Source organism: Sesamum indicum, linkage group LG4 (genome assembly GCF_000512975.1).
Source record: "Sesamum indicum cultivar Zhongzhi No. 13 linkage group LG4, S_indicum_v1.0, whole genome shotgun sequence".
In the NCBI taxonomy this organism is placed as follows: domain Eukaryota; kingdom Viridiplantae; phylum Streptophyta; class Magnoliopsida; order Lamiales; family Pedaliaceae; genus Sesamum; species Sesamum indicum.
This window is the reverse complement of record NC_026148.1, coordinates 8,419,821-8,445,571: the sequence shown is the minus strand read 5'-3', so window position 1 is coordinate 8,445,571 and position 25,751 is coordinate 8,419,821. Positions and strand designations below refer to the sequence as shown.

The 25,751-nt window shown below is 35.8% G+C and overlaps 2 protein-coding genes and 1 long non-coding RNA gene across 7 annotated transcripts; 2 read left to right on the top strand and 1 right to left on the bottom strand.

Annotated features, from left to right (window-relative positions):
* LOC110011860 lies at positions 11,872–12,562 on the top strand. Its single transcript, XR_002286918.1, has 2 exons — positions 11,872–12,256; positions 12,330–12,562. It is a non-coding gene; the product is annotated as an uncharacterized LOC110011860 (long non-coding RNA).
* On the bottom strand, positions 12,361–14,638 carry LOC110011859 (VAN3-binding protein-like). 3 transcript variants are annotated; one of them, XM_020693249.1, is made up of 8 exons: positions 14,572–14,638; positions 14,364–14,435; positions 14,132–14,278; positions 13,746–13,844; positions 13,253–13,646; positions 13,006–13,113; positions 12,782–12,886; positions 12,361–12,568 (listed from the first exon to the last, which is right to left on the bottom strand). In XM_020693249.1, exons 2-8 carry the CDS (start codon positions 14,430–14,432, stop codon positions 12,375–12,377), a joined length of 1,116 nt encoding a protein of 371 aa, XP_020548908.1. In that variant the 5' UTR covers positions 14,433–14,435; positions 14,572–14,638; the 3' UTR covers positions 12,361–12,374. The 3 variants fall into 3 exon arrangements, with proteins under 3 accessions (XP_020548908.1, XP_020548907.1, XP_020548909.1); XM_020693248.1 differs by lacking the exon at positions 14,572–14,638 and having other exon boundaries at positions 14,364–14,471; XM_020693250.1 differs by lacking the exon at positions 14,572–14,638 and having other exon boundaries at positions 12,472–12,563; positions 14,364–14,471.
* LOC105160242 (5'-3' exoribonuclease 3) lies at positions 13,693–25,659 on the top strand. 3 transcript variants are annotated; one of them, XM_020693247.1, is made up of 26 exons: positions 13,693–13,735; positions 14,153–14,233; positions 14,911–15,193; positions 15,658–16,080; positions 16,187–16,289; positions 16,430–16,506; positions 16,610–16,789; positions 16,863–16,982; positions 17,085–17,147; positions 17,779–17,904; positions 18,467–18,631; positions 18,804–18,881; positions 19,368–19,445; positions 19,733–19,783; positions 19,878–19,946; positions 20,043–20,138; positions 20,492–20,562; positions 21,649–21,777; positions 21,855–21,931; positions 22,007–22,047; positions 22,482–22,556; positions 22,713–22,870; positions 23,737–23,841; positions 23,928–24,003; positions 24,398–24,480; positions 25,079–25,659. In XM_020693247.1, exons 4-26 carry the CDS (start codon positions 15,877–15,879, stop codon positions 25,296–25,298), a joined length of 2,445 nt encoding a protein of 814 aa, XP_020548906.1. In that variant the 5' UTR covers positions 13,693–13,735; positions 14,153–14,233; positions 14,911–15,193; positions 15,658–15,876; the 3' UTR covers positions 25,299–25,659. The 3 variants fall into 3 exon arrangements, with proteins under 3 accessions (XP_020548906.1, XP_020548905.1, XP_020548904.1); XM_020693246.1 differs by lacking the exon at positions 13,693–13,735 and adding an exon at positions 14,777–14,838 and having other exon boundaries at positions 14,168–14,233; XM_020693245.1 differs by lacking the exons at positions 13,693–13,735; positions 14,153–14,233 and adding an exon at positions 14,692–14,838.

The window sequence follows — 25,751 nt, the reverse complement described above, 5'->3', positions numbered from 1 at the left end:
AAAAGTTTTGGGGGTTTTATCGGAAAATGGGAAAACGGGTGGGCTAAGGGTTGTTGGATTGAATTCAATGAGTCAGAGACAGGCGCTCAGGCTCAGGCTCAGGCTCAGGTGCACCACACCACACCACACATCCCCACCCCTATTTATTTCTCATTTATTTTATTGGATAAATGGACTCCACATCTACTAATATTTAATATAATCATAAATATCTCATATTATTTAATATCAAAGTATTATTATTATTTGTTTAAATACTCATAATCTCTCACATTTATTTTTCTCCTAATAAATTAATTAAATCATAATCTCATTTACTAACTATGATGATCAAATATTTGTAAAAAAAATGAACAATTCATACATTAGGTGAGAGAATGAAGTCTTTTATTTGATTTTGATTTTTGTGGTTTGGAGGAGTGAGTTTTCTTTACCTGCACAACTCTACTCTACTACAGTTCTAACAACTTGGACTTGAGCCACCTAACTCAAACTTGCTCATTTTGCTGTGCCCCACCTAATTATATAAGTTTTTTAATAAAGAAATAGATGAGGATAATTTCACTGTTAGTCCCTTAAATCACTTGTTATCTCACTTTTGATACCTTATATTTCTAAACCATCAATTTTAATCTTCAGATATTTTTTAAAATATCAAAATTAGTCTTGAATCTTGATCATTAGCTGACTGTCTAAATCAATGAAGAAACCTTTTTTTATCATCTACCAGAGTGAACAATTTTGATGTTTTAAGAAAATTTGGGGACAAAGTTAAAGAGATCAAATTATATGAGGACCAAACATAAAATTATTTCAAATAAATAGCATGAAAAGTTTATGTACTTAAAAACCCTCTAAAATTGACCGAGCTGCTAGCGTCAGGGCCCAGGGGAGTACGCATCCATGGGGTGTGTGTGTCAAATTACCACAATCCAAGGGAGGTGGATGAAATTTTTGTAAGAAAAAATTACATAGAATATTACCTCTCGCTATATTTGTCCAAATTCGAATGTTGCTTGACAACTTTTGAGATAGATAAATTTTTTTTACCATTTGTTTGTCATTTACTAATTTTTCAAGAGTATCTTCTAACTTAAAAATACCCTTAAAGGTTGTACCTCGTGAGAAGTGGTATCAGAACCTCGGTGCCTTCATAGAAATGAGGCAGGTTGCTGCGACCCAAGCAAATTCTACTGCGAGAATGACAGGCCAAGATGCTGAGAGCCCGAGACCAGCGGTCCCACCTAGTGGTCCAAGAAATAGCAGAGGTATCATAAGAAGACAGGTTTGATTTGGTAGAGATATATATCCGCGCCTGCTTGATTTGCCAACAGGATAAGGCAGACCATCAGAAGAAGGCTGGTTTGCCCAATCACTAACCATCCTAAAGAGACTCTACCAAAGCGTCTCTATGGACTATATTTTTAGATTGCCTAAGGTGGGAGACTTAGGCTCCATCATTATCGTGGTAGACCGGTTATCCAAATGTGTCACTTTCTTCGCAGCCACAAAACATGTTATGGCGGAAGGGATGACTCATCTCTTCTTCAAGCATATGGCCAAATATTAGGGCTTGCGAAAGGATAATCGTTAGTGATTGGGACTCCCGTTACACTAGCATTTTCTAGATCGAGTTGTTCAAACTCCTCGGATCCAAACTTTCAATGAGCTCGAGCTATCACTCGCAATCTGATGGCCAGAGTGAATGCTTCAATTCTATGCTGGAGAAACACCTTCAACACTTTGTCCGCGGTACTCAAAAAGATTGGGTGAAGCTCTTGGATGTTGCTCAGCTATGTTTTAATGCACAAAAGAGCTCTTCCACCAACAAGAGCGCTTTTAAAATTACGATCGAGAAACAACTAGTCCTCCCTCACACCCTCGACTTCACACAAGGTGTGAGATCCTCTCTTGCTCGAAGTTTCTCTCAGGAATGGAAACAGAGTAGTTGACATTGCCAGAAGTTACTTGGAGAAAACTCAGAAGTAGATGAAGAAGTATGCAAATAAAAACCACCGCTTCATCGAGTTCAATGCAGGAAACCTTGTGATGGTGAAGGTTCCAGACTGGAGATTATCGAAGTCATCAAGGGGGAGAAATCCTTGGTTGATGCAAAAATATATCAACCATTTACATATCATCAAGCGTATTGGAATAGTGGCCTACAAGGTAGAGTTGCATCCCTGGTGGAAAATCCATAATGTCTTCCATGTGAGCTAGTTAAAGAAATATTCAACAGACAAGGAGGACGACGCCCGCAATCAACCCAGATGCCCGCCACTTGAATTGACGAAGATGAAGGAGAAGATGGTTGAAGCGATCCTGAATCACCGAGTTACGAGGAAACGCAATTATGCATAGTACTTGGTGAAATGGAAGGGATACAGCAACGAAGAGAACACTTGAGAGTAGGTAATGAAAGAGTTGTATGCTAAGTTAAGCAAATGTGAATTTTGGGTAAATGAGGTAGTTTTTCATAAAACAAAATAGGCAAAAATTTCCAGCCTAAAACCCTCCTAAAAGAGGGGTCTAGATCTATGTCCGAAAGCAGGATAGAAACCAGTGACCCCCTCACCCCTATAAAGGAGTCACACGGATGATAGCGGTAGGACCCAATGGAGGCAATTCGCACCATGCCGAAAGGCACGGATGAGAGAGGCACATGACATAACCGTGAAAGAGGTATTGGATGTGGAGGCGATAAAGGACACCCCCTCATCCAGTTCGGATGAACTGAACGATCGGCGCCTAAAAGTATTCCACTATGATTCTCTGATCATCACTGCATTATTAGCCAACTATGAAGTAGGGTGAATTTTCATAGATTCAGGGAGATCGGCAGATGTATTATTTAGGGAAGCCTATGACCAGATGCAGTTGAATTTATTTGATTTATTTTTGCTAAGCAGGGTAAAAAATATAAGTTTGTTTAGTTTATTTGTTTAGCATTACTCTCGGCATATCCCAAACTATGGTATGTTGATGTGCGAAGTTTGAAAATACATCTTTAATGCTCTATTTTTTACATTATATACTTCATTAATTTAGCTCACAAAGAAAAGTAAAAAATAGAGAAATTTATAATCAAAAGTACGAGTGTTTTAAGTTGATTTGTTGATCACAAAATTCCGCGCACCCTATGGTATGTTAATGTGTAGAATTTGAAAAATTGATTTTTAACACTTTAATAATTTGCATTATATACATTAATAATTTATTTTCTCTAAATAGGAGTAAAATGTAGTGAAATTTGCAATACGTACTTTTTAGTTTATTTGTTGAATACTATTCTGAGCCCATCCATGCTGGAACTATATTGATGCGCGAGACTTTTAAATTACATATTTAACATTCTAATTATGCTTAACAAAGAGAGAGGAGGTTTGTTTCCAGCACTATGCTTAATGAAACGAAGCCATTTAGTTCGCACATAACTTGCCAACCAATATATTCTAGCCCCTCTGTGTTTCAATAAACGATTATAGATCACCTATACTTACTTATATGCTTGGCTTGTATAATCAAATACATTGGATGTTATATACTAACTAATGCTTCATGTGAAGAACCAAATAAATGTATGTGACATGTATTACTAGAAAATGATATACCAAGTAAGGTGAAACCCTTTTATAATTGTATGCTACATGCGTTGGGCGCAAAGAAATAGCCTCCATAGAACATTTCTGGCATTCTTTGAAAGGCATAAGCAACAGAATTATGAAAAAACTAACATACGGAAGAAAAGAACATCGATAAATCATTCAGGCATTCTTTGAAAGGCGTAAGCAACACATACTGCATAAGGAAGAAACCTTTTTGGATGCACATCACAAAAATAATTCTGTGGGTTCATCAACTAGGGGACTAGCAATTGGTTTATGAAGCTTCATCATAGTCGAGTTAAGATCTCTTAAAGTAAAGCTCAAATAGAAGAAACGGAGAGTGGAGGGATGGCACTTAGATTTCAGAGAATCACATTTATGCATCAAGAGGTAAAATTGATTGGTATCAAAGATAATACTAGGAAAAGCATATACATTACTTACTGCTCCTAAAATAGATCACTGATTTCGTTACCTACAGACCTTTCCAAAGATTTCAATAAGGACCAAGAGTGGCATGACAATGAAACCCATAGAAAGGGAGCTGCATTAACCATGATCACCTATAGGCGAAATAACCGACATTTTCCGACTACAAAATCATTTCATAGCTATAAATATAATAAATTCAAAAGAAAAGAAGGTCACATCCACAAAACTAATAGAAATAGAGATTTTAAAAACTCTAAAGTTGTCGAGACAAAGCAAAAGCAAGCCCACAAAGTGAGTTAAAGATTTCTCAATGTGAACTATCCAATTCAATTAGAAAGGCAACTACGTGAAAGCAGATTGGGTTCCGGAAAGTCATGGAATCAAAAAGGATATCATTAGTTGAGGCGTTACTTACAAGGATGAATGCACATAAAATATCATGCCTTATCTTTTCAAGAAATTGAAAAACGACTTGCCTCGAGGATGAAAAGTGTCCACTGCAATCAATCATCAGTCGACATACATAACTAATAGATGTAAGTGATCGTACAATGAATATTCAACTATAGGGGCAGAAAACGATTTTGTAGCTGATCATACATATAATCTAAACAATCTTTCCCAAGTATAATTCAGGAAAAATGTACATATGCATCACCTAATATCATATAAAAATATAAGAAAGTGTGTATTCTTTCTCTTGTTTCTTTTCTTTTCTAATCTTCCTTTTGTTTTTTCTTTTGGTGGCTGGGGACTTGGAGGGTGTATATACTTACACCTATGTTTTCAGTTACTTGGCTTCCACCATGTCACATTTAAAATTTTGAAAAATATTTATTGAGACAGAGTAATTAGTTACCTGGCGATAGTGTAGGTGATGTATTCTTCATTTTCTCTAGAAGTTCTAGAAGCACTGGTGCCTGAAAATAGAAGAAATTAAATTGTACCATATCAAGAATCAAAATCTGAATAACAAAACTGAAAATAAGAAAACGGGGTGCCCTCTCCGAATGCCAAGAAGCCAGGAACACAAGATGATGAATTAACGAGTCATTTTTTGAGAAACTCCAGTCAACCCCACCCACGTACTTGAGGACTGCGAAAAAGCAAGAAATTGAGTGAATCTTGGATTGTCTCCTGGCTGTAATTTCAGGACCTCAAGGTCCTCTGCCATTGTCACCTTCAATTCTTGAAATCAAGAAATCGATTTATGGAGTTTCTTGTTTGGGTTAATTAGAGACCATCAAAGATGGCTCTGATACCATGTAAAATCTTGAGCAGAAACGATGGAAGGAGAGGGAAGAGTGCTCATTGAAAACTGTAGAGCAAGAATCAAGAAAGAAATTTTCGTAATGTTTGGATTAATATTTTGGGTGTTTTTGTTTTGGTGTTTTGGAGATAGAGAGAGAAAAATAGAGATAAGTTAGTATGGCTTTGTTTGGTTTTGTGTTTTCGCATTTCTCGAGACAAGATAAAATACACTCAATGTTTGTTTTTGTGTTTTTATACCTTATCTGCGTGTTTTTCTATTTTTCAACTTTCTATATATAATATATATATATATATATATACATAATACAAAACAGACATGATTTGACAATAAACAGTATTTTTTGTCTCCTAAAAGTACAACATTAAACATAAAATATTTATATATATACATATTTATATATATAAAAATATATGATTTGACAATAAACAGTAATTTTTGTCTCCCAAATCCCAACATCAAACCTACACCACTTATTTTAAAATATTTTAAATTTTTCCAAAACACAAATCCAAACATATCATCTATTTTCAACACACACACACTCACTTTTAAAATAAGTGGTGTAGGTTTGATGTTGAGATTTTAGAGACATGAGTTACTGTTCATTGTCAAATCATGTTTTTTAATATATATATTTAGTAATATATATGTATGTATATAGTATTTTATTTATTAGTGAAATATAATATATATATTTATGTTAAGTAATTTTTTTTATTGAGGCATTTATTTTTATATTTTAAACAATATTTATAATTTAAATGCATGATTGAATACATTGTAGTATTGTCTCTTACATGATTTTGTTAGACTTTATATTTGGAATAAAAAAATATAATATATAAAATTTAAATAAAAAATTTAGAATTACGTATGTTTTTATTGAGCATTTATTTTTATATTTTAAACAATATTTATAATTTTAATGCATGATTGAATACATTGTAGTATTGTCTCTTACATGATTTTGTTAGACTTTATATTTGGAATAAAAAAATATAATATATAAAATTTAAATAAAAAATTTAGAATTACGTATGTATTATTGGTATATTGTCCTCAAATTTCAAATTTCTTAAATATTTCATTGAAATAGGAAAAATTATAAGTATAAAATATTTAAATGGTCTAAGTTGAAAAAAATTATAATCAAGCGTTAAATGCTCTATATAACATGTTGAAAATAGATTCGTTAAAATTTTACATGCAAACAGATAAATTTTATTAGATAATTGAAGTAATAAAAATACGAATTAGGTATATGGTACTGATATATTGTCAGTAGTGTACAGAACTGCTACAGCATTTCCGTTAGGTAGAAAAGTTTTATATTTCTTAACTAAGTAGTATTGAAAGTAAATATCTTTAATATCAATGATTTCATAAGTTAATAATTATTTTTTAGTAGTAATTATTGCTTACATTTCACATATATTATATATTAAATAATATATAATACATATAATGAAAATAATTTAAAAAAAAAACAATTAAATCTCAGTTGCTTTAGTGTTGAATAGATTTGTTTAGATTAAATTGGTGCGGGGAAAATAATTTCATGGGCGTTTATATTCATGGTGAAAATAATTGCTTGATAAATCGAACAATAGCCACTTTGCATTACGCATGCAGTAATGATGTATTGCCCAATATTTTTGAAAATCTTTTTACAAATATTGTTTGTCATGTAAAGAACGATATGTTGAGTAAAAAATACTTCAATAATTAAAAGTCAGTGAATTAGTATCGATTAGTTAAAAACAGAATAGAGGAAATATTTTACTTGTACCATATAAAACTGTCATATTTTTAGGGAATTGTTCAAATCTTAAAACACATCGGCACGACATATAAGAAACGAATGCGTTTGACAATGACAAACTGCTCGAGTACTTGTTCCAGCTTTACTAATTAAATCAACATTTGACATAGAGTTTTCATATTCAGCCATTGTAATTCTAAGGACCGTCATGCCGCCATGGTGGGAGTCCCTGTGGTCGGCGTGAGCTTGCTGTGCTGTCACCCTCACTGTACGACTGGGCACCCCCATTCTGTTGCACGCCAAATCGACGAATATAATCAGTCCACGATCCAATTTCCCCCACTTCTGAACCCATGTCAAGACTGCGTCGTGCGGCATCTGTGTATTGTGTGGCACCGGTGGGACAACATCACCACGAGCTACATGTTCCACTGCATCCCAACTGGTAATGTGTGTATGCGTCTGTGCCAATGGGGCAGTAGAATCCAATATGACAATTGGTGCATGCTGGCCTCCTCTCACTGGAATACGCACAGTGTGACTGCTCTCGCTGTCCGGTGCATCGCCGTGGGCCTCAGCAGGAACATCTGGCAACATCAATAGGCCCCAAACCTCTAGCATACTGGGATAATGTGGCTTTGGATAATGATAGTACCGTCTAGCCAATGGGAAATGCTGCAAAATGGTCAATTGAAAGGTGTTTGTGCGTTGCAAAATAATGTATGTAATTTGAAATGACAATTGTTAAATGGATCTCATTACATTACATTTAACATGACGTACCCATGACGCGTGTGGTCGTACCTCGGAGGGAAACACCATAACAAATGTTTCAATATCATAAAAAACCCTGTTAGCTGAGTGATGCCGTGGAACTGGCGAAATCGATTTTTAAACTCGTAGAACTTAGCACGGACTTGCTCTCGTGTGTAGGGGTATCGAAAAGAACTTAGCACGGACTTGCTCTCGTGTGTAGGGGTATCGAAAATGTCTTCGTAATGCACGTGCCCAATGATTAGCAACTTAGAAGAGATTGAATTGCAGGCAAAGAGACTTAATTTGCACTCGTTGGTAAGTTCTCACATGGCCTCCCAAGCTTAAATTTCCTTAAGAACAGATTGATTAAGCTTGACCTCCGTGGATCAGTCTCTGTTGTTGCTATTAATCTGAAGCATGTTCTTATCCAATTATCTCATGAAGAAGACTATTCCAGATTATGGCTGAGGGGTGAATGGGTCTTTTATAATTATCCTATATTTAAATGGTCTCCTATATCCAATCCACATATAGAATCTCCTATTGCCCCAGGTTTTTCAGAAAAGATGCCAACATAAACAAGCATGTAAATCCTGCTAATGCTTAGAAGCAAGAGAAATAAGATAGCTACAAGAACCTCAAACAAGAAGTTGTTTCTACTGTAAAAATTGGAATTCTCATATGTTATATGTTGGAAACTTGGAACAAAATAGAAGTACAACCGGATCATTGGTTCACCAAGTTCTCAGAATTACTTTATGTTATCCTCATGACTTCTTGAATTATTGATCAAGTCTTTAAAAAATATAACTTGGTTGTTACTGGGCGCTAAAAGAAGAGAGGGAGTCAATTTCTGCCACTGCATCTAATGAGACACCATAAAAGGTGTAGTATTGACCAACGGATCAAAGACAAGGTGGAATTCCTATTGTGAAAGGAGGACATTGCATTTTTCATTCTTCAGTGTGATATTATAACCACACTAAGCCAAGGTAAAACAGATATTGAGCATTCCAGGGAAACATATTGCAACCTAGCGCATAACCACCATGGAACAAAAAAACAAACATCATCTGATTGGCTTCTGTTATTACAACTTTTATATATAGCATATATAGCCCAGATGGACAGGAAAAAGCATATACACTAGGTTCCATTGTCTGAAAATATGTTAAGTATATATTTAGTAAGCAACTGTTACATCTCATAGAGTGCCCTAAACCAACAACATACAGAAGGAAAAGCAAAACAAAGTTGTCTTGAAGCACAAATCATATGAATGTAGCTCACATAAACAAGAAATAATTAGCAACTTAGCATGGCAATTCACTGCAAGGGTCATCACTAGTAAAAGACACATTATATCACTTGAATTCATGTAGATAAACTAACTCCAAAGATGAAAGATAAGGATGGTCTAGACAAGATTGAATTAAAAAAGCCAACTACAAAAGACATATTACCACATATCTGTCTTTACAAAACCAACTCCAGAATAGATTATAACAAATAAAGAACCTAATAATCCAATAGATATGCAAGTTTCATGAGACAGCTTTAGCTTAAATAACAACAACCCGAACTCCATCGATAGGCTTGGTGAGACATAGCAAACAACATAAAACCAGAATTATTAAAGGGATTAACAAGTACCTTTTTCAATCAACGTACGAATATGATGGTTCACAAGTAGAACACCAACAAAAGTGGAATGCAAGCTACCGTTCCCCGAGTACAACACTATACGTACTCAATAACCAATACAAGCATTTGTACTTTGAAGTTTAGATGCAGTAGTTTTTTTAGAGAACAATATGAATGCTATGTATATAGACAAAATAAGTAACACATATGTTATAGTCTCAAATATGCCAAAAGTGACACTGTTGCCATGTGAAGCATTCACAAACGACTTGCAAATAATACGACTGCAGTCAATGTAGCGAAAAGCAATACTGACACAACAATGCATATCAGTCATGCACTACACACTAAAATTTAAAAGTTAAATAATGAACTGCCACAACGGTCCAATTTCAGTAAGCATAATGATAAAGCTGTCACTGAAATGTTATCCAAAATAGTAGTAGTAGAAAAATGCAGTGTATAGTCACAATTGATATACACTTCAACACTTATTGCAATAAATACTTATTACACTGCAGCAAAACAGGTATGTATAGTGCACCGACACTATATACGACAACTTGCCCAAATCAATTTCTTAAAATATGTAAAAAAGAATTTTAATGTACAAATCAGTGGTAATTTTTCTCAATAACCCACATATTGTTGATCAACAGAAATACATTGATACAAGTAGTTCATAATATAAAAGGAAAATCCTAAATTTAAAGAAAGAATAACAGTGCAGCTGACCGGAGAAAAACATGAACGGCTCTGTTTCAGCAGTCTCATCTCCGACCCTCTTCACCATTTCCTCACCTCACATACAACCCACCTCCAAAACCCATATACTTGAATCAAAGGAAGAGATCAATTTGTAGTCTGTAAACTCGCGCGGCAGAAGAGGCGTTGGCTCCGGTGGCGGCGGCAACGCGAACGGCAAAAAATTGGGCGTTTTGCTGGAAAAATCACACGAAAATAATTAGATCGAACAACAAAACAGAAAGAAAAAAAAATGCGTGAAAAAACAAGAAAACAGAAGGAAAATAACATCGGTCAAATCTCTTGCAAACAGAAAAACAAATGAAAGAAGAAGAAAGAAAATAAGGAAAAGAAACCGACTAGAAAAAAAAAATGAAGAAGAAAAGGAAAGAGAGAAGAAAGAAGAAAGAAGAAAAAAGAAAAGAAAGAGAGAAGAGAGAAGGCGGCAAAAAAAAGAGGGAGAAAAGAAGAAGAGAGAAGAAGAACAGAAGAAGACGACAAGAAAGAGAGAGAAAAGAAAGGAGAGAGAAAAAAATTTAAAAAATAAAATAAAATACAACTTGCACACTTAGTGGAGGTGTGCAAGTTATATATCCAAACAACATTTTGTGTTTTTGCCCATCTCTAAGATGGGCCAAAACACAAAAACAAACATAGTGTTTGATTTCTGTGTTTTTAGTTCAGTGTTCTTCACAAGAGGCGAAGATACATATATATACACAGAAACTAACACGACTTCAACTAGTCGTTACGTTTACACTTATAAAAACGCTGTTGCATTCTTACTTAACAATCAGACTGAAGAAAACGTAAAAGGTGAAAAAATTGCTACTCGTATTGCAAAACACGATCTGTCTTCTTCTTCTTCTTCAGATCTCTGCACTGCTTCATTCTGCAATTCTTCACATGCAATTATATTAGTAAAAATTATAGGGATATAAGAAAGGAAGCAATTACAACAGGAAAATGTGGAATTGCCAAACTTACTCAATCAGAAGTTGGGGAGAAATGTTGCTATTCCCAGAAGTGGAAGTATCTTCTTCCATGGAGATGGTGGAAGAATGAAATTAGAAGAAAAGCAAAGAAGACAAGAATGAGGAGACTGTTCTTCTACTGCCTACCAATGTATTATCATATTTATGCTTATATTTCTTCTTTATTTTTTTGATTAATTCTTTACCTTTTTTCACATTTTATTAAAAAATATTATAAATATTAAACAATTATTATTCATATAATATTTATATGTAAAAAATATTATTACATCAAATTAAATTATTATACATTTTTTACATATGAAAGTATCATATGTTCAGGACTATTTTAATATTTATATGTTTTTAGAATTAAAATACATGATTTTTGTCCTAGAATATTTTTAGTTAATTTGTTTTCCTGTTGAATATATTATGAAACTATATTGTTTATATAAATTATAGTAAATAAGTTTACATGATATTTTTTCCTAAATAATAATAGTTAAGGTATTTTTTATTGAATAATTATTTATGCAAATTACAACAAATAAATTATATTATTTATATAAATTAAAATAAATAAAATTCTAACATTTTAATATTTTCATATTTAAATATAAAAACACATAATTTATTTAATTCATATGTTAAAATTTATAAAATAAAAAATTCAAAAAAAGAAAGAAAAAAGATGGAGAGCAACAGCATCATAGTCTTCGTCAAGCACTCCCCATGCTGAGCGTCTCTGCTTCCGCCTCGCGAGCTCCCTCACCATGGCCTCTTCCTCTTTTCACTTCTCCGCAACTGAATTGGATTTTTCTATCCCTAGAAAATGTAGGGACTTACAATTTTATCTATATTTGTGGGTTTAACTTATATTATATAAAGTAGATGGACTGGAAATGAATTCATTAGGGGCCAATTCATAATATCTCTCAACTCTAAGGGTGGGGTGTGGCTTCCACGACTTCCTGCACAACCGCGAAAAGTTATCTTTATGGAATACTCTGGTTGTGTTTGATTTTGGAGAAAGCTCTCGAGTTTCATTCTATGGCATGCTCCAGTAGGTTTGAATGCTCAAATGCAACTATTAATTCTTATTCAGCAACTATTGATCTTACACAAGATTTCTTCAGGTAAATGCTCAACTTCTTTTTATGGAATGGATGAGTTGAGAATGGCTAATCAGTATGAATAGCTTGCCGTTGCCGGCTGGGGTTGCGCATCTCCAAGAGATTGAGAATGGTTGATATCCAGATTTTTGATTGCATCTCATCTTCGAATACCAGCTTTATAATACCGTTCTTAGTCTTCAGACACAGCAAAGAGTTCCCCTGGTGCTCCGTCCTCTCCTCACTAATGTTGGTGATCTGATCTGGAAAAAGGGAGGGTTATAAGCATAAACTCCGCATTATCACTTCAAGTACCCTTTCAGGTAAAGTGATTGGGGGTAAGAACCACGGAAATTTGTTGAAGAAAGCTAGAATGCAGTGGGGGCAGCGGTGCATCTCATAGTTTTAATACATATACATGTGTTATGTGTGTGTTCACGTGCGATTCACTGTTGATGAGGTATAGAAGATAGTACACTCTTTTGCAGATGTCAAGGCTCCTCCAAAGTACTTCTTTCTGAAACAGAACACGAGATGATCATGCTTTAGATAGACACTGACCCTTGTGCATTCTTTGCGTCCTGCGGAGAGTTATCTATTTGTTTTTATCAATATCATCACATACTTATGGAAACGACAGCAAAAGGGAATGTAGTTTCATGAAATAATGGAGGTTTACAATGCAGTCATTTTCTCGTACCAGAAGGCATAATTGTGCAGATCTCGGCACTTATTTTAAGCATCTCTTGAATCCTGGAAAAAGGGTCTTCCATGGCTCTTGATTTCAGAAGGGAAACTCCTCTTAAACCTGGTAAGACGAGAGCAAGTTTTGGTTATGTTGTGCGATTTTGTGAATTCTTACTCTGTTTCCTGTTTACCTCTATAATTGGGAGTTGAATAAGAGATTGCAGGAAAATATGAGGAAGTAATGTATATCTAATTGTTACATGTTGCTGCTGTAGCTGTAACTGCTATCATGTCTATTGGACTTTGAATGGCCATGCCGGATTCAACAGCTGTTCTAACTTGTGCCTTGTGAGCACCAAGTGATTCTGCTGTTTCAGCACACACATTGGTTAATAATGCAGCAGCAGAAGAGAGTACATCGCCCATATCCTGACTTGGTACTTCTGTTCTTCCATTTTGGAATGGAGAACTCTCTTGTTTGCCTACGCTGCTGGCAGTTCCAGCAATGGCTGCAGCAAGCTGAGTGAGTGAAAGGGCAGCATGTAGCTGGGCTGTGTGCAGTCGCTTTTCCTCTTTCTTCTGCTCCTTTGGTGACCTTAATAAGGTAGTCCAGGATTTTCCCCTTAGCCATGTCTTTGGGTGTTTGAAGTCCATCTGCGCACAGAGATGTCATTTAGACATAAATCAAAAGGTGGCAATGATAGATCTCTTTTTGCTCAGAGCTTCAGATTCTAATTAAATAGGTGCGACTACCTTAATGTTGTCTTGCTGTATTACCGCTGTATTTGTGCTGCCTCCACTCGTCAAACTTCTATCATCTTGTTCTTTTGTGTCTCTAGACAACAAGAGGTTCTATAAAGAAACAATATGCATATTATTGTGAGGAGAGGCTTAACGAATGAATGAGTGACTGACAGACAGATGATTAGTGCCTTGTTTAGCAGACTTTGTCAGTACTCACTATCTATTTTTGTACACAATTTCACATGCTTCTTGAGTTTCACAATTGTCCAACAGCTGATTGATGCTATATGTGTCAAGTACAACTACATTAATAAGTTGATTAAGCATGGATTCCACATTGATGTTCATGTTACTCATGCTGCCCAGGCTGTGATCAACAAATAAAAGTTTCTCACATTGGATGAAAATACGTGTAGGAAATCAGATGCAGATGGGCTCCATGATCTACTGAGGAACTCCATTGCGTGGTTGGGGCTCTTTGGGATCTCCATTTGCTTGTAAGAACAAACATTACTGTCCTTGCCACCAAGAAGTTGAGATTTCTGTGGAAAGATTCTCTCGTTTACATTTTCAGAGAAAAACTGATTATAACTATAGTTAAGCTGTTTCAATCTTTTTAAAACTTACTACAAATCTAACACTCTGTGTTTTCATCTCTTCCGGTAGTGGCTCCATGCACGTACTCCTCACTCTCATCACCTGGAAATAGAACATACTATAATATTCTCTCTTTTGGGAACCTAAAAATAACACAGATTGTACATATGGTACATTTGAGCGAATATTGCAAGGTTTCTAAGGATGGAAAGGTAAATAGAGATGAGACAGGGCTTACCTCCTCCGGAAGATCCTTAATGTGCCTGGATCTCAAAGTTGTAATAGTTCCAAATCTCTTGTTAATAAGACATTCTATAAATAGAAGTGTGGTGAATTGCTTAGCGGATTTATGCAAGAGAAAAACTAGCTACTCTAGGAATGTTGACATTGGAAAGCTTTAACAATCATAATGTGATTGTACTATGTTACTTGGAGGATTGAAGCTTCTCAGTGGTGCCACCATCCTTTTTCGACGAGAAAAGGATATTTTACAGCTTCGATTAAGGTGAAGTATTGTTGGCTACTCCACTAAATGATACTAGAATTGGTGATATAATACTGTATTTTCCACTTGCAGGAAGTTGACATATTTTATGAGCTTTGGAAACATGTGCGGAGACTGTGTGCCCTTCCACAAGACTCAGATCACACAGTTTGGGTTTCTGCGAACTCCCGAGGACCACCATTTGGATTGGGAATGAGGGCTTATTCACTCCTTTTCACCTGGCTGTTCATCCAATCATCAGCATTTTACATGCTCATCAATCCCACTTGAACTGTTCGACCATCAGTGCAACCAAGTTGGAGGGTTGATCAACAAATTGGATGCCATCACGTGGCTCACAGCTTGTTACAAAGATGTACGATGTTTTGATTTGACAAGTAGATCCCAATTGTCCCTCCATCTTGAATCTTTGATATGCAATTTGAAGCTATGGCCACACTGATTGCTGGAAGTTGTATATTTAGTACGTAAGCGTAGAACTGATAGAGGAAAATAATGAAGTTTTGCATCAAATGAACTGATAGAGGAAAAGGGTGGAGTTTGGCATCAAATGAAGCACAAACTTTTCATTATGGTGGTGAAAGTTGATTGCACAATATTGTTTCTTGCCTCTTTTCTTTCAATATGGAATATGAATCTTCCATGTTGAAATGCTAATACAAATTTCTGTTTAGCTCGGGAATAAAATAGAATTTTTTATATTTTAAATATGAATTGATGCAATTAATTGTGGGAATATATAAGATGCTGGAATACGAATGATTGACCGTGTTTTGATTTAAAGTGATTTCCCGCTGAATTATTTTATCAACGTTGCAGAAACAGGCAGTTACCCACAATTTTACAACGTTACAACTTAAAACGCGACTCTAGCTGAATGGATTAGTATTAAGCGCTTTTCAACAAGCACAATTCTTTTCCGGCTCTTAAACCCTCCCTGACTCACCAAAACCCTTCCGTCACAAAACTGAGCTCAGAGGTAGCAGCTGAATTATTTCTATAGAGGGGAGAAAGAAAAGGGCCTAAGGAACACAGAAAATGGGGATTCCGGCATTTTACCGGTGGCTATTAGAGAGATACCCGCTTTCAGTAGTCGACGTTGTGGAAGATTCTCCGGCCTTCGCTAACGGAGTTAAAATCCCAGTTGACACTACAATGCCAAACCCAAATGGCTTTGAGTTCGACAATCTTTATCTCGACATGAATGGCATCATACACCCCTGTTTCCATCCCGAAAACTTGGTATCTTTTAGGCATATGTGTGAAATCGTGTTACTTTTAAAGCAAATGTGTTTTCCCCCCCTAAAAAATACTTTTGTCGTTAATAATTGGATTTTGCTTTTTTTAGCCGTCTCCGAAGAGTTATGATGAAGTATTTACCGCGGTATTCAAGTATATTGATCGAATTTTTTGGTTGATTAGGCCTCGCAAGCTTCTGTACATGGCAATTGGTAAGTTGTTAGTTCTTTCCAAGTTAGTCTCAATTGGAAGAGATTTTATGCTGCTTTACGAATAATATAACTAGGGAATAGAATTTATCTGAAATGAGAAATAAATGTTGGTTGATAACTTGATTGGTACTGTCACACAGATGGTGTTGCCCCTAGGGCTAAGATGAATCAGCAGCGAGCAAGACGATTCAGAGCTGCTAAAGATGCAGCTGATGAAGTGAGTATAGTTTTTACCCTGTCATAAACAATGTTTAAAGAATGTCGGCTTTCATTTATAGTGGGGGAAAAACAAAAAAGGATTGAAACGCAATTGCTCTCAGGCCTCTCTATTAGAGAAACAAAGAGATGCCCATGGAGAGAAAGGGGGAGCTTCAGTGAGTACAGGTCTTGATTCAAATGTAATCACGCCTGGAACTGCATTCATGGAGTTGCTGTCATCTGCACTTCGATATTATGTACACTTGAGGATGAACCAGGATCCTGGTTGGAAGGGAATCAAGGTAAAAAATTGTCATTTGTTCGTTAGTACGAGTATCCTTTCCTCAGTTGATCAATTTTATCTGACAATAATAGGTAATCCTTTCCGATGCTAGTGTCCCTGGTGAAGGAGAACATAAAATAATGTCTTATATCCGCTTGCAAAGAAATCTTCCTGGGTTTGATCCAAATACTCGCCATTGTTTATATGGATTGGTAAATTTCAAGAAGCTGATTTGGTTTCCATAGCTCTAACATGTTCATTGAGTATGCTGTAAATACAAGAAGTTATGTTGACTTATGGTGGAATTATGTCAGGATGCTGATCTGATCATGCTTGCTTTGGCTACCCATGAAGTTCACTTCTCAGTTTTGCGGGAGGTATGCTTTAGCCTTGCACTTGGATTATCATCATTGAGATTTGCATTCTACTATGTTGCAAGCCCTTTCATAGACAAAATCTCAACCTAGTTTTAAGTAGCTTCATCCTACTCACCTATGTGCCTTTAGGAGATAGTGACATATATAACAAGTCTGCACATTCAGATATCTGGAGTAATTTTTTCCTTCTTACTTGTTTTGGCTTTTCACTTTCACAATGTGAAACATGTTCTAGAACCAGTTCAGTGAAGTGACTTTCTAAGCATGTTACAACACTAGCTGTGAATATATATTGTGTGATAGATTTTACGATTCTCCATGATACATGAGTGTTAGTTTCTGTGGTTGTAGTCAAGCATTATTACCCTGTCGCTAGTGGAACTCTCTCTTTTACATATCCCGATAGTGGTACCAGGTTCATTTGTCTTCTAATTCAATTTATTTATGTCTGACTCTGGAGATTAATCTGATATTATATGTCCTCAGGGTGAAAATTACATGTAAAATGATCTTGATGAAGTTTTGAACAGGGTAGTTTTCTCAAAGGGTCTCGTCTAGGATCCACCACAGAGAATCCAATCGGCCTTGCTTTTCTATTGACTTGCTTATCATGTTGTTTTCCATGGCCTAGGATGTGCAAAGAGCGCCACCTAGAAAACGCCGTAAAATATACAAGACAGGAAAAGGTGGTAAGTCAAAGCCTAGTAAAGGTCCTGATCAAGATCTTGAAGACTTCATATCAAGACAGAAGTTTCAGGTTGTTACACATTTCTGACTTGTTTGTGTGTTAGTTCCTTTAACAGTGCAGTGGTTTCCATTGTGCAAAGATTTGTGAATGTTATGGTAATATTGAATTCATGCAATCTAGATGCTGCATGATTGAATGACGGTTGCTCTTTATACTTATGTATACAAGCACTTGACTTTCTTTTTAATAGCATGGTTTTAGGGCTTTATATGTTACCCTTTATTCATTTTGCTGTATTTGTTCATATAGCAGTCTAACGAGTAAGGTACTTTTTGCTTGTGTGTCAAGTTCCTTCTCAATTACTATTTCTTCCATTTCTTTACCATTCTCCATGATTGAGTAATACAGGCGTTTCTATCGTTGACAACCGACTCTCTATGTGTTCTTAGTAAAGTGTATGCGTCATACATATCGACTAAATACTTGTGGAAGAACCTTATTTCTTGGTGATGTCATGGAATTAGCTCTTGCCCAATTCCATGAATCGATGGTCTGTTATTCAAGAAAGTTACATGTATTTCCAAGTGTCCAGTTCCTGGCTTTATTTTTCACTTCTATCTTGGTGTTTCAGTTTGTCAATGTGTGGGTACTCCGAGACTACCTCGCAGAGAGCCTGAGAATACCAGATCCAACAGTGAAAGCTGATCTCGAGCGATTGATAGATGATTTTGTTTTCATGTGTCTATTTGTTGGAAATGATTTCCTGCCTCATGTGCCATCATTGGAGATATCAGAGGTTGGCATATTACAAATACTTGTACCGTTAGTATAGCATGAAGATCTTCAGTTCTCAGCTATAGTTGCCACACATTTGTGCCAACAGAAAAAAGTTCCCACTTGCCAGTGAATTTCTGGTAAATGCCACATAGGCATATTGTTGTTTTACTCTAAACTTGTCTTCCTTGTAGGGGGCTATTGATTTGCTCATGGATGTCTACAAAAGAGAGTTCGTCCGAATGGGTGGTTATCTCACTGATGCTTCTCAGGTATATTTCTGCATTCTTTGTTAACTCCTTTCTTATCCATTTTTTGCTATTTCTGGTGCTTGTGATGCCTCTCCCCTTCCTCTGTGTCCTCTCCTATGTTGTGCCCTTCTGTAGAGCATGCATTTAACTGTATTGTGCTTCGTAATGGTGTTCGTCAACTGTCTTGTGTTCTTTTGCATAAAAATGTGCTTGTGTTCTCCTTTCTCTCATTGTTGCATAAGCATTTAATATTTTACAGGAAAAGCTTTTCCTTACAAAGTTTTAACATTGTTCTTTTACACTTGCTGCTTATCTTGAGGAACTCATTCATGCATGTGAGAATTTACTAAATCTTTTATTTTTATATGAGCAGAGTCACCTGACAAAGATGTTCATACTTGAACACAAAAAATTATTTATTCTGTAACTGCTTACAATTATGATAATTTTTTCTAGTTCTAAGTCCATTGAGTGCATCTGCTAACATTCATATATACTTATTCCTAGGTTAATTTGGAACGGGTAGAACACTTTGTTCAAACCCTTGCTTCTCATGAGAATGCGATTTTCAGGAAACGGAGGCAGGTAGTAGCCCTCATTCTAGTACCATTTCACTTGATTGTTTTAGATATTCTTTTTAAGTTGACATGTATTAGAGTTAAGGTACTTCTTAACCATCGTCTACTTGTTCTTATTTGTTCAAAATCTATTTTGGCTTTTCGGTTTCCTATTTATAATGAACATTAAATTGCTGAACATTGCCTATTAGCTCATTAGAATGCTCTTAATAAGTTGGCCAGTAAATAGTGCATGCCACTGGATTCTCTCTTTCTTTTGGTGTGGTATAATTGTTAATTTTTAGTTACTTTCAGGAGCAAACAGCTTCCGAGATACATGCAAGGCATTCTTCAGCCAAAATGAATGTAATCTTTCAGCCTCTTAGCTTGTATCTTGAATTCTTCATTTAATACACATCTGGTTGATTCTGAGACTTGTACTTGTTAATTTTTAAATCAGTCCAGGTGGAAAAAGAGTCAGAGTTCACCTGACCATATAAATTTTGAGGCCAAATTTCCGGTAGACAAGGTTGCCCAAACAGCAATGATTTATCTCATTCTATAAACTAGACATGGCTCAATATTTGTATCTCCAGTGGCAGAGGATAATATATTTCCTCATCAGGTCAATCTAGGAGAGGATGGTTGGAAGGAGAGATACTACACCGAAAAATTTGAAGTTCAAACAGATGATGACCGTGCTAGAGTTCAAAAACATGCTGTAAGAAAGATTAATTTCTGACATTTAATTAGCTCTATGGTTTTCCAGTGCTACCATAAAGATTGAGCACATTATTATGTCTTTGATATTTCTCTGAGTCAGGGTTGATCATGGTATTGTTTATTTTTCCCATGATCATGACTTCTCCTTCCATATTCTTTTCTTTGTTTATCGACTATCCTCTAGTATCAAGATTTTTGTATGTCAATCTTTTCTCCTTTCTTTTGTTATTGTATATGGCTTCCTATTTGGCTGAAGATAATTGATCTTTAAGCCTACTATGTGTGATATCATAACATTCCTATGTCTTTCTCTATAACATGTGTCTTTTCATTTTGGTTTATCTGATGTAGGTCTTGAAATATGTTGAAGGGATATGTTGGGTCATGCATTATTACTATGAAGGAGTGTGCTCCTGGCAATGGTTTGTGATCTTCTGTGCTTGCAAAATTTTCTTCCCCTGTGCTACTTGATGCTGTCATGTGAACAACCAACTATAACCTATCTGAAAAGATAAGTATAGGAGTCCATAAGATATTGTAAATGACACTCAAAATGCTGCTTATCAGACTGTTTAGGAACTCATTTTCTCCTTGTAATAAAGTAGCTGTTCATCAATAAGTGGGAAGTATGATAGTGCTTTTGAGCTGTGTAACTTTTGTATTGTAATGAGGCCAGTAGCTGGTATGTTTTTGCTGTCACAGTCTCTCCTGCGGTCTCATGAGTTCATATTTCAATCATGCAAGTCATATAAGGTTTGTGTAGTTTATTACAAATGCGTTCACTGTGCAATGTATTGTAAGTACATTCCATTAAAAGATGAAGAATATACTACATTTGTAAGATTTTTGCCACAAAATGGAAAATTAAGTCTAACAGGTAAGATCTGTACCCTATTCATTTATGAGGAGCTACATCTAATATGTAGTCGCCTATGATTCCTCTAGGAGTACTTCATTGTGTCCTACTCGAAAGTACTATCCATACTTTTCATCTGGCGTTCACTGCTATGCATAATCAGTAATCTGCATTCTGCCCAAAATAAAAGCAAAAGAAAATACTACTTATTTTCTTAAAATAAATTATATTCAGGCATCACAAGAAAAGGAAGTCCACTATTCTCTTCTTAAATTAATTTTTGGGGTATATTTGAAGGTTTCCCTTATATAGACTGCAGATTGAGTAGTATTCTCCAATGCCCAACTGGACTTATGTTATTGAAGGAACAAAATACAATTAAATGTTGCAGAAGTAAATATGTTTATGGTGGATTAAACTTTTTGGAGTTTACATATTGATTCATGGGCATGGCTTTTTGGGAACTTTTCTTTCTGCTTGCTACCTCTTAGTATAGTGGAACTTCTCATTTGAGTACATGTTAAGTGTTCCAGGTGCTTTTGTGTGTAGGCTCTTGAGAGCTAATTTAATTAATGTCATATCACACCAGAAATATTTCATAATTGTTTCTTTCTTTTAGCAAATTTATCATGCAGTGCTTTGACATTAACAGGTTCTATCCATACCACTATGCTCCATTTGCTTCTGATTTTAGCGGTCTTGATCAACTCAAAATTGATTTTGTACTCGGGAAACCCTTTAAGCCTTTCGACCAATTAATGGGAGTCCTCCCTGCTGCAAGGTTTTTCAAATGAATTTTCATTAACCATATACTCTCAGCTCAAGTATTTAGTCATAACAGCACTGTTCCTTGTGTAGTGCACAAGCGCTGCCTTTGCTCTACAGGAAATTAATGACAGATCCATCATCGCCTATTTTGGACTTCTATCCTACTGGTATGCTTACATTTAAAATCACAATCTTCTCTTTTTCTCATTGTATATGATATGAACTTACGAATTTTCATATAGAGTTTGAGCTCGACTTGAATGGAAGAAAACAAGCTTGGAAGGTATGATTCAAATATCAATTATTTTGCATGGTATCAACAGTTCTCCATTGAGTTTCCTGGCTAATCTGGATTTTAATTTGAATTTTGTAAGTGTATGACGCAGTTGCAAGTGCAATCTCAATCAAGAAAAGTGTAATATTAGGGCCTTGTTTTTCATTTTGGGAGTAACCAACTTATATATGCCCTTCAGTTTGTTGGATATTATCTATAGTAGGAATTTGACATCCTGCTGAGTTCTTCATATGATGACATCATATCAGAAAGACAACAATAGCACAAAATTTAATCCCACAAGGATAGCATGTTGCTTTTGGCTTAAAGGAAATAATATGCAAAGCCAGAACAATTTTACCTGTGCTTGGTTCCATTCTTTTCTATTGTTTTATTAGTTCTTACGTAGTATAACTTAATGTTATTCTCTACTTGATTGGCAGGCTGTTTGTAGATTACCGTTTATCGAAGAAGAACGTCTTCTGACTGAGATTGCAAAAGTGGAACATACATTAACGGTAACACCTAAGCCCATTCAATAATTCAGATAATGTAAACTGTACCTTCTCTTGGGCCTTAAGAATAGCTTTACTCCGATACGGTGTCTATTATTTCAGTTTCATGCTGTCTGTTCCAATACATGTATAATTTTTGTGTAATATGTTGTGATTTAGGATGAAGAGAGGCGGCGGAACACTTTGGGCCTTGATAAACTGTTTGTTCACCTGTCACATCCATTAGCTGCAAAGTTGCTTACCTTTTTTGAGCGGAATAAAGATCATCCAAAGTTGCATAAAGCTAAAGTGAAGACAAAAATTAACCCTAAATTTAGGTGAGATCCTGTATTGAGTTTGCATATGAAGACTCCTTCATCATTTTGTTAACATATTCAACTCGTCCGGCAAAGAAAGGCTTAGGAGGTTGGCATTTGGTAGGCAGCATGTCTAAATCCTTCAATTATCAGAACTTGTATTGTTCTTGAAACTTGATCATCATAGCTAATTTTGTTATGTTTGGTTTTTCTATTGCAAAGGTTTGCTTCTAATTGAGTCATGTGGCATATGCACCCGGCCTTGTTAACTTCTATCTTGATCTTTATGATCTCTTTCGATAACTGTTTCAGAATCAAGGCAAGGGACAAGAGGCAGATCTGGGATCAGGCATTGATTTTTTGCCACTTCAGTTTGAATTCTGTTTCATGGTTTCCTTGAAATATTTAGACCATACTATTAGACTCACATGGAGAACTTGAACAATGTCATGCATTTGAAATTGAAAATTGGAAGACCTAACTGGATGAAATTAGGAGAACCATATCCTTAGCATTTTGTTTTATATGTTTCACATCCCCTCCTGCATCTCAATCATGGTTCATAAGTAGCTCATTATGCAGCTAAAGTTCAATTGCTTGCTTAGCTGCCTTAATATGCAACGGCTTTGAACTAATCCTGGTCCTCTATTATATTGATATCGAGCTTATTACTTAAAAGTCTCCTTATCTAATATCAGCCACAAGTTGATACTTTCTGATCATCCTTCCGATGACATGCTGGAATATCTCATTTTAGCTTACGTTTATTCTTGTTTCAATACCATATGAAGGAATTCCATCTGTTCATTTGTGCTGCATGTTTACCTGGTTGGTATTGCCAAAGTCAATCGTAAAGTTCATTTCTTGGTTTTGGTAATGCCTTGTAGTGGTGGAATGAATGGGTACATATACATCTCGGAGAAGCCCATTTGTCCTGCAGAGATCTCTTCGCCTTTATGTGAAATGACAACCATCAAGGAGAACAAAATCGTGTATGTTTCTTGTTGCCTATCTTACCTCTGATTCTTCGACAGATTTTTGTTATCTTAAGGTTGTAATTATCAATTCTTCATTTTAGGTTTGTCTTCTACAAACTCCCTCATTTTCATCCTCACATCCCTAGACCACCAGAAGGAGTTAACATGCCTCAAAAGGTATGCCATATTATTTCTCTTTTCTTGATTTTTCCAACGTGGACAACTAAAACAAATAGAACTTGCAAAAAAAATTTCCCAAGGGCAGGGAGCCATTCATCTTTTTATTTATCGTCCTATCTGGCGGAATAGCAAAGTTCCCACGATAATTAGATCTTGATGAAATTGAAACAGGTTACACACTCATTCCATGTTGATTGTAGCATTTATCATAAAACTTGAATACGCTGTTGTATTAGAGTGTTTAATCAGTAAGATGCAATTCATGGATAGATACTGCAGCCTCATTCTTTCATCATCTGCACCACTTTGGCCCATTTTAACCTCATTAATGTTTCCTAAGCTCATTGACTTTTATTTTGCTTGCTTGACGTTGAAATTATTTCTCTAACAGTCCATCAGAAAGCATGATTTGCTACCTCCACTTGCTTTATGGCATGAGAAGACGGCTATCGGTCGGAGCAGATTTTTGAAAAGGTGAGATATTCATTATGCTTTGTGTGCATCCCACCATGGGAAATCCATTATTGAGATACCAAAATAGAATAAGAGTTTTTTGTATATTTTATGGCGAAAAGAATTTGCAGTAAAAAAGTGAATGAGTACGGATTTTGGAAGATTAAAATCTATCGGAGAATCTCAGACCATCTTAGAAGAATTTTGTTTGTTGATTTGTGTAAATAAAGCTGATTTGGCTGCTTGTTCATAATGGTTTAAGATACTAGTTTCTTAAAATTTTGGGTACACCAGTAATGAGGACTTCTCTTTTTGACATGGTGATATGTTGCCATTGAGATATTAAAATTGATTTAACTTGTCTTAAAGACATCAGCAGTAGGCAATGGGCACAGCACAGTTAATATCTCAGTCAGGAAAGAGGCAGCTGTTGAGTTTCCACTTGACCATATTATGGTTTTGTAGGAGATTGGAGATTGACAGCTTCGGTATTCCTGATATTTAGTATTTGTTGACATTATTAATTTTGGGGGTGTGCTAAAAGTACCCCCAAATTTGATGCTTTTTATTTTGCTGTCCAGAAAGAGGCCCTACTGATATTAAATTAAACTCTATTTAGGCCCATTCCCCCAAAGTCTCTCGCAGGGCCTTGTCTGGCAAAACTTGCCCATCAGCTTGTTTCTGGAACTTGTGTCAGCAGACATGAAGATCATGGGAAAGTCATCAAAAGAAAACTTGATGATCTAAATGACAATAAAAGGAAGCGGAAGAAATGTAATAAGAAGAGAAAAACGACAACAGCTGAGCATTCCACAATTTTTGCTGCTCAGAGTTCCTGATAGGTGGCACACCATATGCCTGAATCTGCACCTCAATCTCCAAGATTGCTGGTTTCTGCCAATTTCAGGTGGGATAGAGCATATGGAATTTGTATCCAGGCTATCTGCCGAATGAGAGGTGGCTTTATAACTCAACACAAACAGAAACCCCAAGACGGTGGATTGCTTCCATCGCTCTAGCCACTGCCAGCTCATATATCTGTTTTCTCAATTCATTTCTTAGTTCTAGATAATGTGTATTTGGCTGCAACTTTAGAATTTTGCTAATGATTTGTACCCTGCATCATCCTCAATGGCTAATTCATTAGTCGTTTTTTACAGAACACAGATTTTGATTGTAGTTATGTAAGATTTATACCAACCATTCTGTGATTTTTTGTCAATGGCCAAAAATGGTTCCTGGGAATTGCAGTCTGGAAACATTGCGCCCTGGTCTTGGCATGCCTGGACAAA